Source organism: Tachypleus tridentatus, chromosome 9 (genome assembly GCF_004210375.1).
Source record: "Tachypleus tridentatus isolate NWPU-2018 chromosome 9, ASM421037v1, whole genome shotgun sequence".
Taxonomy (NCBI): Eukaryota; Metazoa; Arthropoda; class Merostomata; order Xiphosura; family Limulidae; genus Tachypleus; species Tachypleus tridentatus.
In genome coordinates, this window is record NC_134833.1 from 151,085,548 (window position 1) to 151,102,264 (window position 16,717).

Consider the following 16,717-nt stretch of genomic DNA (forward strand, 5'->3'; position numbering starts at 1 on the left):
TTTGACTAAAAACAAATATGAAACAGCTTAAAATAACTTTCACAGGAACAAATGCCACGTCACATACCTGTGTCTTTTAGGGTTACTTAGTTCTGTAAGATAGAGCTGTAAATATGGATTATCATGATTATTCGTGATTCTAAATAAGCACAATAAAAGCGTTATATTTACCAGTAAATAAAACAAGTAACCACGGTCATGACGCAATATCCGGTTATGTCGACATATCTTTCACAAAATTAACGACATATGTCATTAAAAGGTGTACATGTCGTCATATCTTTCACAAAATTAACGACATATGTCATTAAAAGGATGTCTACACTCTAGATGTACTTGGCAAAACCGGAACTGTATCGGATATGATGCCATCTCACAATACTGTCTTCCGTGGGATTCTGTGTTTTATGTGAATAGATAAGAAATCTTGGTACCTTATGAACTGTAAAGCTACGTTTATAGATTCATACAATTTTTACAGACGGTACAGAGGGCAAAATATACAGTCAAGTTTGTTTAAAAATCGAACGATAATCAAACTCTGAAGCTTTCTTAGTAAGATATGACATGTTCAATGACATTAAGGTATCTACAACCTATAGTTACAAAAACTAGGTGGTGACACTGGTGACTACCTAATGGAGTATCGACAACCTACAGTTACAAAACTAAACAGTGACATTGTTGACTATACAATGAATTATCTACAACCTATAGTTACAAAAACTAGATGATGACACTGGAGACTACCTAATGAAGTATCCACAACCTATAGTTACAAAAACTAGATGGTGACACTGCTGACTATCTAATGGAGTATCCACAACCTACAGTTACAAAATTAAACAGTGACATTGTTGACTATACAATGAATTATCCACAACCTATAGTTACAAAAACTAGACACAATTCTGATATTAAGAACGAAATTTGTAGTATGATCCTGTATTTCTTCTCAAACAGTGTGCAGAAGATGTTTGTCTTAAGTACATCACATTCCATCTATTAACAGTCGAACATATAAACGAACCGAGATAGGTTAAACTATATAATGGTTTTCCATTTTACCCTTGACAAAGGTAATTTACTTGGACAATTTCGTCACGAGGAGCAGCCTCGTGCGAGACTCGACATCAAAAATCCTGGACCTAATAGTCACATAAATATTCAGACGAGTGAAAGAGAAACGTTCCTTAACGTGTCGAGCCTGTGCACACACAGGCCACAGTGTATCACGTGGCACAAAAGGGTGAGAAGCTATTAAGCTGTCAGGCTATATAACAGCAAGTGTGATAAAGTGGGATTCTTTAGACTATGTTATCTTGGCCCCCTCACAAGGATAATGAAAGATATTTTATTAAATTACTCATCTATTCAGTTTAAAGTGTAATACAAGTTAAAAATTTTTTTATCAATTTATCTGTACGTTGAAATGGAACTCGTTGATTTCCAATAAAAGGAACTGAAGATACGGAATTTTAAAAATGTTTAAAAGGCTTAGCAGACACTTTTAGTTCTATCGTTTTCGAAGCTGATGTAAGCCTTGTTGTATGGAGGTTTGAAAGTGTGACCATTCATAATTTAAAAAAAAACTTTTTGTAACATACTCTCCATAAACTGTAACTAAAAAAACAAAACTTATAAAACGCACAATGGATTCTTGTCTGTGACACACAAAGCCGGGCTGTAACAATAGAGAGGTTTCTGACATTCAAAACAATCAACACCGTGACCTCTATAAAACACAAACCATACAGTGTCGGTATAATATACCGATTACATCTATAAAACACAAACCATACAGTGTCGGTATAATATACCGATTACATCTATAAAACACAAACCATACAGTGTCGGTATAATATACCGATTACCTCTATAAAACACAAACCATACAGTGTCGGTATAATATACCGATTACATCTATAAAACACAAACCACACAGTGTCGGTATAATATACCGATTACATCTATACAACACAAACCATAAAGTGTCGGTATAATATACCGATTACATCTATACAACACAGACCATACAGTGTCGGTATAATATACCGATTACATCTATAAAACACAAACCACACAGTGTCGGTATAATATACCGATTACATCTATACAACACAGACCATACAGTGTCGGTATAATATACCGATTACATCTATACAACACAAACCATACAGTGTCGGTATAATATACCGATTACATCTATAAAACACAAACCATACAACCGACATCTATAAAACACAAACCATACAGTATAATATACCGTTTACATATACAGTGTCGGTATAATATACGTCTCTATAAAACACAAACCATACAGTGTCAGTGTGATATTCCAATTACGTCTATAAAACACAAACCAAACTGTCGGTATAATACATCCGTATGTGTATACATAACTGTCTGTCTAGCTGAGCTAATATCGATGACAGGTGGTAGAAAACCTCAGGTGGACCTTTCCAGAGGTCAGTTGAAGTGGATGAATAGTTGTTGGTGTTAGCTGGACGTTAATGTAGATCATATGTGTGATCTAAGCGACATCTGCTTCACTTCTGTACCAGTAAAGATTGTTTTGTTTTGTAGTATTCGCGTAAAGCTGCAAAAATAAAACCCGAAAAAAATACGGGCTATCTGAGCTAGCCGTCTATAACTTTGAATTCGAGGAACGGCAGTTTGTCAACAACACTCACCGCCAACTTTTGGTTTACTTTTGTACGGCTACCAAGCTAATCGTTTATCATTTACGCCCAAGCCTAATTAAATACTGTTTTGTTTTGTTTCTCTTAGTTATTATTCAGTTCATAATTAATGTTCCACTACTGGGGTATGGGCACTTACCACCCTCGGCTATCTCTCGAGCGAGTGGATGGGCCAGCTGAGCTAGACTTACGGAAAACAAATAACACAGGTTTTCTTATGTTCGGATTAACAGAAGTTCTTAAGTCCGCAAAAGGCCCGGCGGTTAAGGTACTCGACTCGTAATATGAGTGCCGCGGGTTCGAATACATGCTCGCCCTTTCAGCCTTGGGGACGTTATAATTCTACAATCAATCTCACTATTCTTTGGTAAAGAGTAGCCCAAAAGTTGGCAGTACGTGGTGATGACTAGCTGCCTTCCCTCTCGTGTGACACTGCTAAATTAGGGACAGTTAGCGCTGATAGACCTCGTGTAGCGAAGTTCAAAACAAACCAAGTCCACCGAGTTGTTAGTCTAAATGTTGACTGAACTATCACAAAGCTACTATTATTTACATAAGCAAATTAATACCAGTCGAAAAATAATATTATAATTCTCAAAAACAGAAAACCCAAACGTAAACATTTTTTATACCATGTCACTGTAATAGGAGTACGTTACAATAATATCAAGGTATTGTTCAGGCATTGCTACAACAACATAAGATTAACAATCAGTCTTTTGGGGGTCGTTAAATAATTACAGAGAAGTCGTATCTTTATACATGCATCCGTTTACATTGATGTTACCAATCGTTCACTGTTGGTAGAAATATTTAGTTTCATCTGAAATTGACTTTTGGTGCTTTTTGTACTGTCCACTGCCGCTAGGCGTTTTCGTGTTACATCACATTAAGCAATTGATGTTTCGCACTTTAATGCCAACGAATAATGGGATTGATCGTAGCATTACACACACCATGGCTGGAAGAGCAAGCATCTTTGTTGTGTGGGGATTCGAACCCGCAACCTTCAGATTAGGAGTCGCCCTAACCGCTTGGTCATATTTTCAAGTTTAATGGTTTAATATTACACCATCACCCAAACAACCACCCACCCACCCAAAAACATCCTAGCGACGCCACTGCTGACAACTATGATTTATGTACAAAGATTATGTCAAAATGTTAATTTAACTAAAATAAAAACGACTCTTGCTGACAGCTGTCACATTTTATGAAATACGATGTCAGAAACGTTGGTTGAAAATGGGATGATATCTTTTAAATGTCTTTCTTAACCCTAATCTCAGTCCACCATTATTCAACGATTTAAGTAAACAGTATTACTTTAAAAAATGAATTTTTATAAATTAATAACTGTAATTTTATCGGTTCCTCTTTTCTGCCTTCAAAAATCAGAAATGAAAAGTAGTTAAAGCTATCAACGTTTAATGAAGTGCATTGAATCATCAGTTATCTACCCTCGCTTTTAGCGGCATTTTCGGCCGTAATCCCAATAATAGTTCACGAAGCTCGAACATCTTTTCTTGATACGTGACAGAAAAATTATAAAAAGAATAAAGTTATGTTTATTAAATTATTAGAATAATGCTAATAATGAAACTAACATTGAAAAAAAACACACACCATAATATAACTTGTTTACAAAGCACTTAAAAACAAGTTAACTGTTCCACTCATTATCACTGGCTCACTGTCCTTCGTAACGCGTGACAACACTATATTAAGGCACATGAGTCGCGTGAAAATGAATTGAAAAAATTTGATAAAATACACAAATCATTGTTTGTCTTGAACGCACGTGGAAGTATCGTCTGCTTAACACCCGAGGAAAATCGTTATTACAACCAATGAGGCTTAACCAGGCAAGAAAACAGTTTTCTGAAGTTGGTTAGCCGTGAAGCGTATTTCAGGTTGGAGTCATTACAACGTTAATAAACCATATCTTTTATTGAATGTGAAATGTGTTGTGTGTGCATCAGACCTGTACAAGATCTGTGCGGAAGGCTTGACCTTCTGTAACTTGTTGGACGTTGACAAATTATCACATTAAAATTATGTAAAAAGAAAGTTTCAGGTTTTAGTGCAGACTGTATATGAATGGAAAACAAAAGAAATTTAAATGTTTTGTTGTTGTTTTTGATAAGCTAACCTTAATACCTGTATATCAGTTGATAGCTACGGTACATACGGAGTAATAGTTCAGCACTTTCTGATACATATCACTAGCCCTACATCAGGAACATTAAAATTGTTTTATTTCAGTAATTATCTGTTAAAAAGTGCCTGGCATGGCCAAGCGCGTAAGGCGTGCGACTCGTAATCCGAGGGTCGCGGGTTCGAGCCCGCGTCGCGCTAAACATGCTCGCCCTCCCAGCCGTGGGGGCGTTATAAATGTGATGGTCAATCCAACTATTCGTTGGTAAAAGAGTTGGCGGTGGGTGGTGATGACTAGCTGCCTTCCCTCTCGTCTTACACTGCTAAATTAGGGACGGCTAGCACAGATAGCCCTCGTGTAGCTTTGTGCGAAATTCCAAAACAAAACAAACAAACTGTTAAAAAGAACACTGAAGAGCAAGCAGTTAACGAGAGTATGTTGAAGTTACGTCATATTAGGTACATGATTGTTGTATTGAACTACCGAGTATGTCGCTCATTCGTTTCACTTTCCCTACCCACTTGAAAATAATAAAACGATCCATTATTGCGCACCTATTGCTTTGAAATAGATATCAGGGTATTTGTGATCAGCTTAGTTTAAATGGTCGTGGATTATTTCCACAGAACAATGGGGTTTGTTGGTTGTGCGGATCGTAACTAATTTTATTAATTACACTATTTACGAGTGCACGGGCTTTAATTACGTATTGACCTAGTTACAATGTATTTTTCTGAAGTTACACCTAGTTATAAATTACTCTCTTCCTGGAGAGTGTCAAATAACTGTTGATGTTACGGTCTGTACAATGAAATGGGAAGGTAAAAAACAACAACAACCAAAACACAACAGAAGTACGTGAAACCGTTACTAACCTGTTGAGGTTGTGTTAGTATCTGCATCCACGACACGTCTTGGCGTGTGTGCGCCCTCTACCGGTGATGATAACTGTACTGGGCTACTCTTTCTTTTTCTGAGAGCTTCCTCTGGGTCAATGGAAAAGCTATCCTTCGTTCGGTCGACATCGGGACTGGAGTTTTTGGGGGGGTCTAAAAACAGCTTAGAAACACCAAACGTTTCTTCGTATTTTGTTGACATGGTCGACTCACTGTCCTTTTTACACAATGTGGCCGACACGCTCGACCGTCTGGAACGGAAAATATCAGAGTTACCTTCACTCCTTTTCTCAAAGTCTTCGTCGCCATAATACACACAGTTTTCCTTGTTACAACTATGAACTTTGTGATGAATAAATTTCACAATGTCCGATAAGGCGAAGTCTTTCTGACACACACCGCACGTTAACACGTCTTGAACAATGACCGGGTCAGCTGTTGAAACAAACAAAACAACATTTCAACTTGTGAAATAAGTGAAACATACGAGGAGAAGTTTCTAGAATTTTCCACAAGGTCATGAAAACTTTTTAACATGTAAACCAGTTTCGAAATCTTTGTTTTTTCCATCAGATTTATAATTATAAACACCTATATATATATATGCAAAAACGGCTCGTTTGGGTTGAGAAAATATTTTACATAGAAGAGCGAACAGTTTCGACCTTCTTCGGTCATCGTCAGGTTCACAAAGAAAGAAAGAGGTAACTGACCGGAAGCTGACCACATGTTTGGAAGGGGCTGTGTAACTGAGTGTCGGAATGTAGAGGGCGGTGTTAGATGTTTGAATATATAATTTTATTCCGACACTCAGTTACACAACCCCTTCCAAACATGTGGTCAGCTTCCGGTCAGTTACCTCTTTCTTTCTTTGTGAACCTGACGATGACCGAAGAAGATCGAAACGTTGTTAGCTCTTCTATGTAAAATATCTTCTCAACCCAAACGAGCCGTTTTTGCATATATATTTCTCTACAAGTGGTTTTTCTCGACATCACTGATAATTATAAACACCATATAATGCCATCCTGAACAGATGAGTCTACGATATCAAAATGCTATTTTATCAACTTATTACACAAAACACAACCTGGTGTTACCTCTCGTCTGGTACACATGATATGAACGGGAAATTAAAGCAACTGTTTTCATTGTTACGAAAACAAGTATGGATTACAAACTCTCACTTCACTCAGTACTGTTACAGACTCAAGTATGGATTACAAACTCTCACTTCACTCAGTACTGTTACAGACTCAAGTATGGATTACAAACTCTCACTACTGTCACAGACTCAAGTATGGATTACAAACTCTCACTACTGTCACAGACTCAAGTATGGATTACAAACTCACTCACTACTGTCACAGACTCAAGTATGGATTACAAACTTTCATTACACTCACCACTGTCACTCAGTACTGTCACAGACTCAAGTATGGATTACTCAAACTCTACTGTCACAGACTACAATGTATTGTCACAGACTCAAGTATGGATTACAAACTCTCACAACTGTCACAGACTCAAGTATGGATTACAAACTCTCACTACTGTCACAGACTCAAGTATGGATTACAAACTCTCACTACACTCAGTAAGGTCACAGACTCAAGTATGGATTACAAACTATCACTACACTCACACTGTCACAGACTCAAGTATGAATTACAAACTCACAACACTCACTACTGTCACAGACTCAAGTATGGATTACAAACTTTCACAACACTCACACAAACTCAAGTATGGATTACAAACTTTCATTACACTCACCACTGTCACAGACTCAAGTATGAATTACAAACTTTCACAACACTCACTACTGTCACAGACTCAAGTATGGATTACAAACTTTCACAACACTCAGTATTGTCACAGACTCAAGTATGGATTACAAACTTTCATTACACTCACCACTGTCACAGACTCAAGTATCAATTACAAACTTTCACAACACTCACTACTGTCACAGACTCAAGTATGGATTACAAACTTTCACAACACTCACTATTGTCACAGACTCAAGTATGGATTACAAACTCTCACTACTGTCACAGACTCAAGTATGGATTACAAACTCTCACTACTGTCACAGACTCAAGTATGAATTACAAACTCTCACTACACTTACTACTGTCACAGACTCAAGTATGGATTACAAACTCTCACTACACTCACTACTGTCACAGACTCAAGTATGGATTACAAACTCTCACTACACTCACTACTGTCACAGACTCAAGTATGAATTACAAACTCTCACTAAACTCACTACTGTTACAGACTCAAGTATGAATTACAAACTCTCACTACACTCACTACTGTCACAGACTCAAGTAGGAATTAGAAACTCTCACTACACTTACTACTGTTATTGCCACATTTAACCAGATAAAGTACAAGCTGAGATACCCGTCCTTTGTCTAGGTTATAAACTTAAGAAATAAGAGAACGAATGTTAAGATAAACAACACAAAAATTCTAACAGAACATATTAGTTCATCATAAGGTCTGAATAAACTTTAATAACCCATTATATATATACACTTAAAACATGGTGTACACTGTGTGACGGACGGTGAGAGAGTCACTGTCTTAAGACGTAGCGATATTGTTGTGCCAGAATGGGTGAATTCTGTTACCCGCTTTAATAGACGGTCATTGGCTGCAAAAATGTCTTACGGGCCGAAGTTAAAAGGTCACGGGTCAAAATAAGAAGTTGGTACAACTTAAAAAAATGCTGTTGAAATAAGATGTTCATCCCAGTTATTGTATTATTGAAATAGTTGTTTGTGTCATGGCACTTCTCTATAAAGTAGTGCTACAGCACACTCTGAAACACTTTGGACGTTTCTATGTATGTTCTTCTGTGTGTCTCTTGTGTTATACAACATTTACTAAAGTTTCTTTTGTCAGTATAAAAACACGGCGCCACCTATGAATGTAGTAAACGTTAACTAACGCCAAAGACAATAAATACTAAAAACAGTGAAAAAAAACACGACCTTTAGTCCAAAGAATCATTCTACAAACGTTGGATAAGATTAGCCTCGCCACCTAATAGTAGCTAGATATCAGACAAAGAGTTTTTGCGCTTTGTATATATATATATATCTGTTACTACATTTGTTACATAACTGTCAACAGTGTGGGTTAAAATTCTTTGGATATCATACTTTCTAGTATTATATAATGTAGAATATATAGAAACTGGAACGTTATACTTTCTAGTATTACAGACACCATATAATGTTGAATATATAGAAACTGGAACGTTATACTTTCTAGTATTACAGACACCATATAATGTTGAATATATAGAAACTGGAACGTTATACTTTCTAGTATTACAGACACCATATAATGTAGAATATATAGAAACTGGAACGTTATACTTTCTAGTATTACAGACACCATATAATGTAGAATATATAGAAACTGGAACGTTATACTTTCTAGTATTACAGACACCACATAATGTAGAATATATAGAAACTGGAACGTTATACTTTCTAGTATTACAGACACCATATAATGTAGAATATATAGAAACTGGAACGTTATACTTTCTAGTATTACAGACACCATATAATGTAGAATATATAGAAACTGGAACGTTATACTTTCTAGTATTACAGACACCATATAATGTAGAATATATAGAAACTGGAACGTTATACTTTCTAGTATTACAGACACCATATAATGTAGAATATATAGAAACTGGAATGTTATACTTTCTAGTATTACAAACACCATATAATGTAGAATATATAGAAACTGGAACGTTATACTTTCTAGTATTAGAAACACCATATAATGTAGAATATATAGAAACTGGAACGTTATACTTTCTAGTATTACAGACACCATATAATGTAGAATATATAGAAACTGGAACGTTATACTTTCTAGTATTACAGACACCATATAATGTAGAATATATAGAAACTGGAACGTTATACTTTCTAGTATTACAGACACCATATAATGTAGAATATATAGAAACTGGAACGTTATACTTTCTAGTATTACAGACACGGAACAAGTGCTTGTACTGAGGAATACTTACAACTAAGTAAAATGACACATAAATAAATAGACATATTTACATTGTTTTTATGATATTGTTACGACAGTTTTTAATTTAGAGAACGTAAGGAATTTTAGGAGAGGGCATATGTAATGGTTGCTAGTTTCACTTCTGTTACAGTTTCGGTTTTATCCCCGCTTCCCGGGCCTACTGGGATTAGTGCCAGAGTGTGTCTGGGTCATTAGGAGGTTAATACTATCAGGATGCAAACATTAACAAAAAAGGTAATTTCTGTAATGCTTCTTTGGTAAGTGCACGAAAACGAGGTTCACTAATTATACAAGTGTCTCCTAACCCTTAGGTGATGCTTCAAACGGTTACTAAGTGCAACTTAAAGGGAATAATTAGTTTCGGTTTTGACACTCCATACGGTGTTAAGTTTCCCCCATCTAGAGGAATGCAAGAGTAGGATAAAAAGTGGGAAAGTATTCTGATCTGTGGGGGTTATCTCGGGGTGACTGAAGAAGAAGACATCAAGGGAGAAACGGGGAGGTATATATATATATCCCTTTTTCATTATCAACAGCAAGGCGACCAGATGTCGGTTTACTAACGAGTTGCTCAGTCCAGTCAGTCATTTGGTTTCACCACGCACCTCCTGACATTATACAAATGAGGGCTAAAGCTCGCGCGCATCCCCGAAGACAAACCAGCGGAGTCGCTGTCTCTAAGCTTTTTACATGCGTTGTACAAAAAGTCGTGGTGCTTTACAGATCGATGACACGTGAAATCTCATGGAATCACAAAATAAGATACAACAGCAACAAAAGCGACTAATATGTTAAGTATGTTACAAAAACGGAAAAAGAAAACCTCCTTATATGGGTAAGAACTCGGTTGCTCGATATAAATTGAATAGGGGTGGACGGAACGTGGAAAATAAAGCAAGAAGTGACCTTTAATATGGAGCTAGATATGCGAATACAGATACAAACAACTTATGGTGTCAGATTAGAGACAAATTTACAGTTTGTACCAACACTGTCTTTATGATGAGCAAGTCCAGTTTTAAGTATAAATAATGTCGTAACACAATAATAAAATTTGGATGTCAGGCACTAATATATCAAAGTGATAATTATGATAAAAAAATCCAATTACGGAAAGAAAATTCTGAAGTCACTATCTGATTATCAGGGACGTGTACATTGTCAAAATTCTGAAGTCACTATCTGATTACCAGTCGTGTATATTGTCAAAATTCTGAAGTCACTATCTGATTACCAGAGTCGTGTATATTGTCAAAATTCTGAAGTCACTATCTGATTACCAGGGACGTGTATATTGTCAAAATTCTGAAGTCACTATCTGATTACCAGAGTCGTGTATATTGTCAAAATTCTGAAGTCACTATCTGATTACCAGAGTCGTGTATATTGTCAAAATTCTGAAGTCACTATCTGATTACCAGAGTCGTGTATATTGTCAAAATTCTGAAGTCACTATCTGATTACCAGGGACGTGTATATTGTCAAAATTCTGAAGTCACTATCTGATTACCAGAGTCGTGTATATTGTCAAAATTCTGAAGTCACTATCTGATTACCAGGGACGTGTATATTGTCAAAATTCTGAAGTCACTATCTGATTACCAGAGTCGTGTATATTGTCAAAATTCTGAAGTCACTATCTGATTACCAGGGACGTGTATATTGTCAAAATTCTGAAGTCACTATCTGATTACCAGGGACGTGTATATTGTCAAAATTCTGAAGTCACTATCTGATTACCAGGGACGTGTATATTGTCAAAATTCTGAAGTCACTATCTGATTACCAGGGACGTGTATATTGTCAAAATTCTGAAGTCACTATCTGATTACCAGGGACGTGTATATTGTCAAAATTCTGAAGTCACTATCTGATTACCAGGGACGTGTATATTGTCAAAATTCTGAAGTCACTATCTGATTACCAGGGACGTGTATATTGTCAAAATTCTGAAGTCACTATCTGATTACCAGGGACGTGTATATTGTCAAAATTCTGAAGTCACTATCTGATTACCAGAGTCGTGTATATTGTCAAAATTCTGAAGTCACTATCTGATTACCAGGGACGTGTATATTGTCAAAATTCTGAAGTCACTATCTGATTACCAGAGTCGTGTATATTGTCAAAATTCTGAAGTCACTATCTGATTACCAGGGACGTGTATATTGTCAAAATTCTGAAGTCACTATCTGATTACCAGAGTCGTGTATATTGTCAAAATTCTGAAGTCACTATCTGATTACCAGGGACGTGTATATTGTCAAAATTCTGAAGTCACTATCTGATTACCAGGGACGTGTATATTGTCAAAATTCTGAAGTCACTATCTGATTACCAGGGACGTGTATATTGTCAAAATTCTGAAGTCACTATCTGATTACCAGGGACGTGTATATTGTCAAAATTCTGAAGTCACTATCTGATTACCAGGGACGTGTATATTGTCAAAATTCTGAAGTCACTATCTGATTACCAGGGACGTGTATATTGTCAAAATTCTGAAGTCACTATCTGATTACCAGGGACGTGTATATTGTCAAAATTCTGAAGTCACTATCTGATTACCAGGGACGTGTATATTGTCAAAATTCTGAAGTCACTATCTGATTACCAGGGACGTGTATATTGTCAAAATTCTGAAGTCACTATCTGATTACCAGGGACGTGTATATTGTCAAAATTCTGAAGTCACTATCTGATTACCAGTCGTGTATATTGTCAGAATTTCTTTTTTATCTCTTGGCCGTTTTGGACAACAATATTCAGTGTGAGGCTCGCCACACAAAACCGCCACCGAGTTTAAGAACTTATGATAAATTTTAGACATCAAGAACTCACCTGTCATAATTCCGTTGGCAGCTTATGTCACCTGAGTCACTGAAGTCACATCCGTTAAAAACTGTAGTGTCTTTGCTTTTACGTTTTTCTCTCACAAGTATTTCTTACAGTTAAACCAAAAATACTTTAATACGTTGCTAACAGAAGAATACACTCATCTCTACTGTGCCGTACGTGAAATAGTTAATAGTCGACGGAGGTTAGTTCGCGTGCGCAAACTCTGTTTTGGAGTTCAACTTTAGTGGCCCAAAGGGGTCAAACCTAGGAGGGTACCCTCAGCATGAGTGACTTTCTCTTCTCGTTACGACCGTATGCAGTCGTTGAGGCGGTGACCCGCGCTCTAAGGTGTTGCTCTATTGTCAGCGCCAACTTAATACGTCATGCCAACAGGCTTACAAGGTGGAGGTCTTAAGTTCACGTTAACCTTTCTTCCCCCCTTCTGCTCAACCTGTCTGCTCGAAGTGGTGCTCAGCAAGTGGCTCTACTCCTCTCGGCAACATGCCGCTACTACTTCCCAGCTGTTGAGACACTCCAAACCAACCAACCAACCGGTCGTCGCCTCGAGGTTCGCACGTTCTGCACCTTCTTTCCTCAGACCTGTTTCTCAAGGACCTGTGTCTCCTCTCCCCCACATCTCCTGTTAACAATAAGCATACAACTTCGTTTCTTTCCCATTCGATACACCCATACGTGTTTAATCGGCGTTTATAAATCAAAGACAAAAAAACAAAAACGCTTATAGCATGTGATAGAAAAAAAAATTAACAGATACAAACTAGTCTCTATACTCGATAGAGGGCACTGAAGAGGAAGAAAAAAAAACGTAGCAATATAATACACAACGCTAGAAAGTCTGAAGGTTACGGAGTACAAATCAAAGTAAGCCACCACGAACAAGTCACCTCTACCGTTACCCTAAACGTTCCTCGAGTTGTATGAATTTGTTAGGGTTAACTAACCACTCAGAGCCTGTCCCACTTTCACTAATTCGAATTTCCATTTTAGTAACCCCAACACTCAAGCAATAGTGAAGTGAAGAAATCCACGGGGGGAAGTCGGGGAAGGGGGTAAGCATGTTCAATAGTACGTTATTTAAACTACACACGTTCATACACACGGCTAACTAACTGAATAGTTAATTGTTACAATAACGTGTCGCAGAACACACCTTTTGGAATGTTCAACTCGTTAAGCTGTCACATGTCGGATGGTTTTATAATATATGGTTCACACCATTGTCACAAAACGAAACTTTCACTCTTGGCTCAGAGATAAGTCAGTGGGGCTTATAAGACTGAAAATAGCTTCGATACCAGGAATGGGCAGAACACGGATAGCCCAATGTGTAGGTTTGCGCTTCACAACAAACAAGGAAACAGTAATATGTCATCAACACCCTAATAACCGTGAAGTTGCAACAGCTGAAGCGAGTAAACGAAAACATTGTTCTTAATAAATCTGTGCGTAAATAAACATGTAGAAACAATTCTGATGAGGATGGTTATATTTTTGAAACACCTATGTTCGTTTACTCATATAATAAACATATATTACCGGGTGTTTACAAACTTATTTCGGTCATATACGTACTTACACGCTACGCCCATGAAAGTTGGATTAAACACTTTTCACTGGGTGTTCGGAAATCATTTCGTGAGCTATGCCATTTCTGTTTTTCGCTAATTGGTCCCCCGCTGATACATCGGTAAGTCTACGAATTTACAAAGCTAAAATCAGGGATTCGATTCCCTCGGTGAATTCGGCAGATAGCCCAATGTGGCTTTGCTGTAAGGTTTTTTGTGTTTTTTTTTAATTTCGCACAAAGCTACTCGAGGGCTATCTGTGCTAGCCGTCCCTAATTTAGTAGTGTAAGACTAAAGGGAAGGTAGCTAGTCATCACCACCCACCGCCAACTCTTGGGCTGCTCTTTCACCCACGAATAGTGGGATTGACCGTCACATTATAACGCCCCCACGGCTTAAAGGGCGAGAATGTTTGGTGCGACGGGGATTCGAACCCGCGACCCTCAGATTACGAGTCGAACGCTTTAACCCACCTGGCCACGCCGGGCCAAACGTGAAAATAAGTCAGACAAATGAGAAAGCCAGCAAAACTGCACTGTTAAAGATGGGGGTCTCTATTACAATGAATTATTAATTATAACCTTGATATTATACTGACTTTGGTAAACTGTTTTTATTTGTTTACTATTTCAGACTCCATGAGAATAGTTTTCATAGATCAATGTTGATAAACTGTAAAAGAGCCGAAGAACAATGAATTTGGTTTATTATTATTTTTGATTTTTCGAAGTTTGGATTAGGATGGTTCTCAGTTGATGCTTAGATTCACGATAGAACTTGTCACTAGTTCATAGTTACTGGTTCTATAAGCCAATTTGCAGTTGGTGAAGCGACAGACCGAACAAGACCTACATGGTTCTTATTACCATAATTTACAAATTGTTTTGTTAGCCCACATCACTTGGATACTAGATTCCTTGAACTCTGACTTTCCAAAAATAACACTCGTCATCTGTTTAACAGCATATCTTCATGACCTTTAAGTGAAAAAGGAGTCAAAAGTTGTTAACAATAGCACTATTAACGAACTTTTAGGTCAAGGTCAAGTTAGTCACTTGTAAAACGAAGGCTTAGTCGTAACCGTTACAACAGGGAAAATGTTCTGAACGACTTTTAATGTTTTACTTATTATTATCTCCAGAAATGTATTTGTGACAAGATGAAGACCTGGTGTGAGGAAAAACAATGTGAGACGCTAGATGGAGCTTTTTTTTAGACAGTTTTTGTTGTTGTTGTTTGTATGAATAAGTTTCGTGAGTTTAGATTAAGATTGGACAGTCTGATTATCTTGGCTTAACTACTGGTCTCTGCTGTTTACAGTGTCCACTCTTCTAAACGTATATCGTCTTTCAACATACATACTTTACTGTTCCTGTTGTGTCCAAAGCTTTCGTCTTTTCCTGTGTTTTCCGTCATTTCCTTAAAGTCCAAGTATGTACGCTTAGCGAGCTGTGAGCCCTCTTGGCTCTGTACTACTGCCCGTTGTGTGTTTACTTACACGTGCAGGGTCTGCGTACGCAGTACTAAAACCAATGACCACTCGTGAAAAGTATACACGCAGGTCATAAATTGTAGCAAAGGGTACTAAAACTGGACATTACAATAGAGAGAAAACAGTCAACTCGATGTCAAGTTTCATTTTCACGGCACATTTTAAAGGAAACTCCGACATTTCCGCCCAGTTGGGTTGTTCACTTTACTTGTGACCCCGGCTCACTGTAAAGTCATAAAACAAAGTTAGCAACTGACAGATATCTGCTGTAGGTATTTATTCAAATATCGTACAAGGTCATAGAGTTGTTACCATATCCGTAAACGTAATTTCCACGTCTTCCTTCCAGCCCTATGACTTTTGGGCGTTTCAAATATGTTGTACGTTTCATGTTAAGAAGAACTGAATAATTATGCTAATTCCTAGTTAGATTTCCATGGCTCAACATTATGCTAATTTATGTCTTTTTCATACAAAGACCTACGACATTATTTTGTACGTATCAGTAGGTATTGTTCTATTTACATGTTAGAACAATTTTACAATGGCTTCCCGTGAAGAGTCGAGTCCCCTAAAATAATTCTTGTGCAATGCTATAATGACACCATGCAAATCATCATGCTGACTGAAGTCTTGTCTACTACCAGCAACACCAGGGGTCAGTTATACACCAAGATATTAGTTATCCATTAAGATGTTCCTCATTTCTAACAAATTTCTTATCAGTAACCATACGTACGAAAGATACTAACAGCTTAAGTTTCTTGTGGAAGTTAAATTTTTCCTCTTATAGAAAACCCACATTGAGTCCATCGAGGGTAATCGAACCCCTGATTTTAGCGTTGTAAATCCGTAGACTTACCGCTGTACCAGCAGGAGACATATATATGTTGGTAAGAATCGAATAGGAAAAACAGATAAAACTCTGGCACTTTGGTTCATTTATCAAAACACGTTTC

The 16,717-nt window shown here is 37.2% G+C and overlaps 1 protein-coding gene across 3 annotated transcripts in view; it reads right to left on the reverse strand.

Moving 5' to 3' along the window:
• Positions 1–16,717, reverse strand: part of LOC143226656 (BCL11 transcription factor A-like) — a 116,648-nt gene that overhangs the window by 21,369 nt on the left and 78,562 nt on the right. For 2 of the 3 annotated variants that reach the window (XM_076457890.1, XM_076457891.1), the window contains one exon: positions 5,736–6,191. In XM_076457890.1, coding sequence (XP_076314005.1) covers positions 5,736–6,191 — 456 coding nt within the window. Of the gene's footprint in view, positions 1–5,735; positions 6,192–12,683; positions 13,323–16,717 lie in introns of those variants that run through there. The other variant, XM_076457892.1, reaches the window with a different exon arrangement.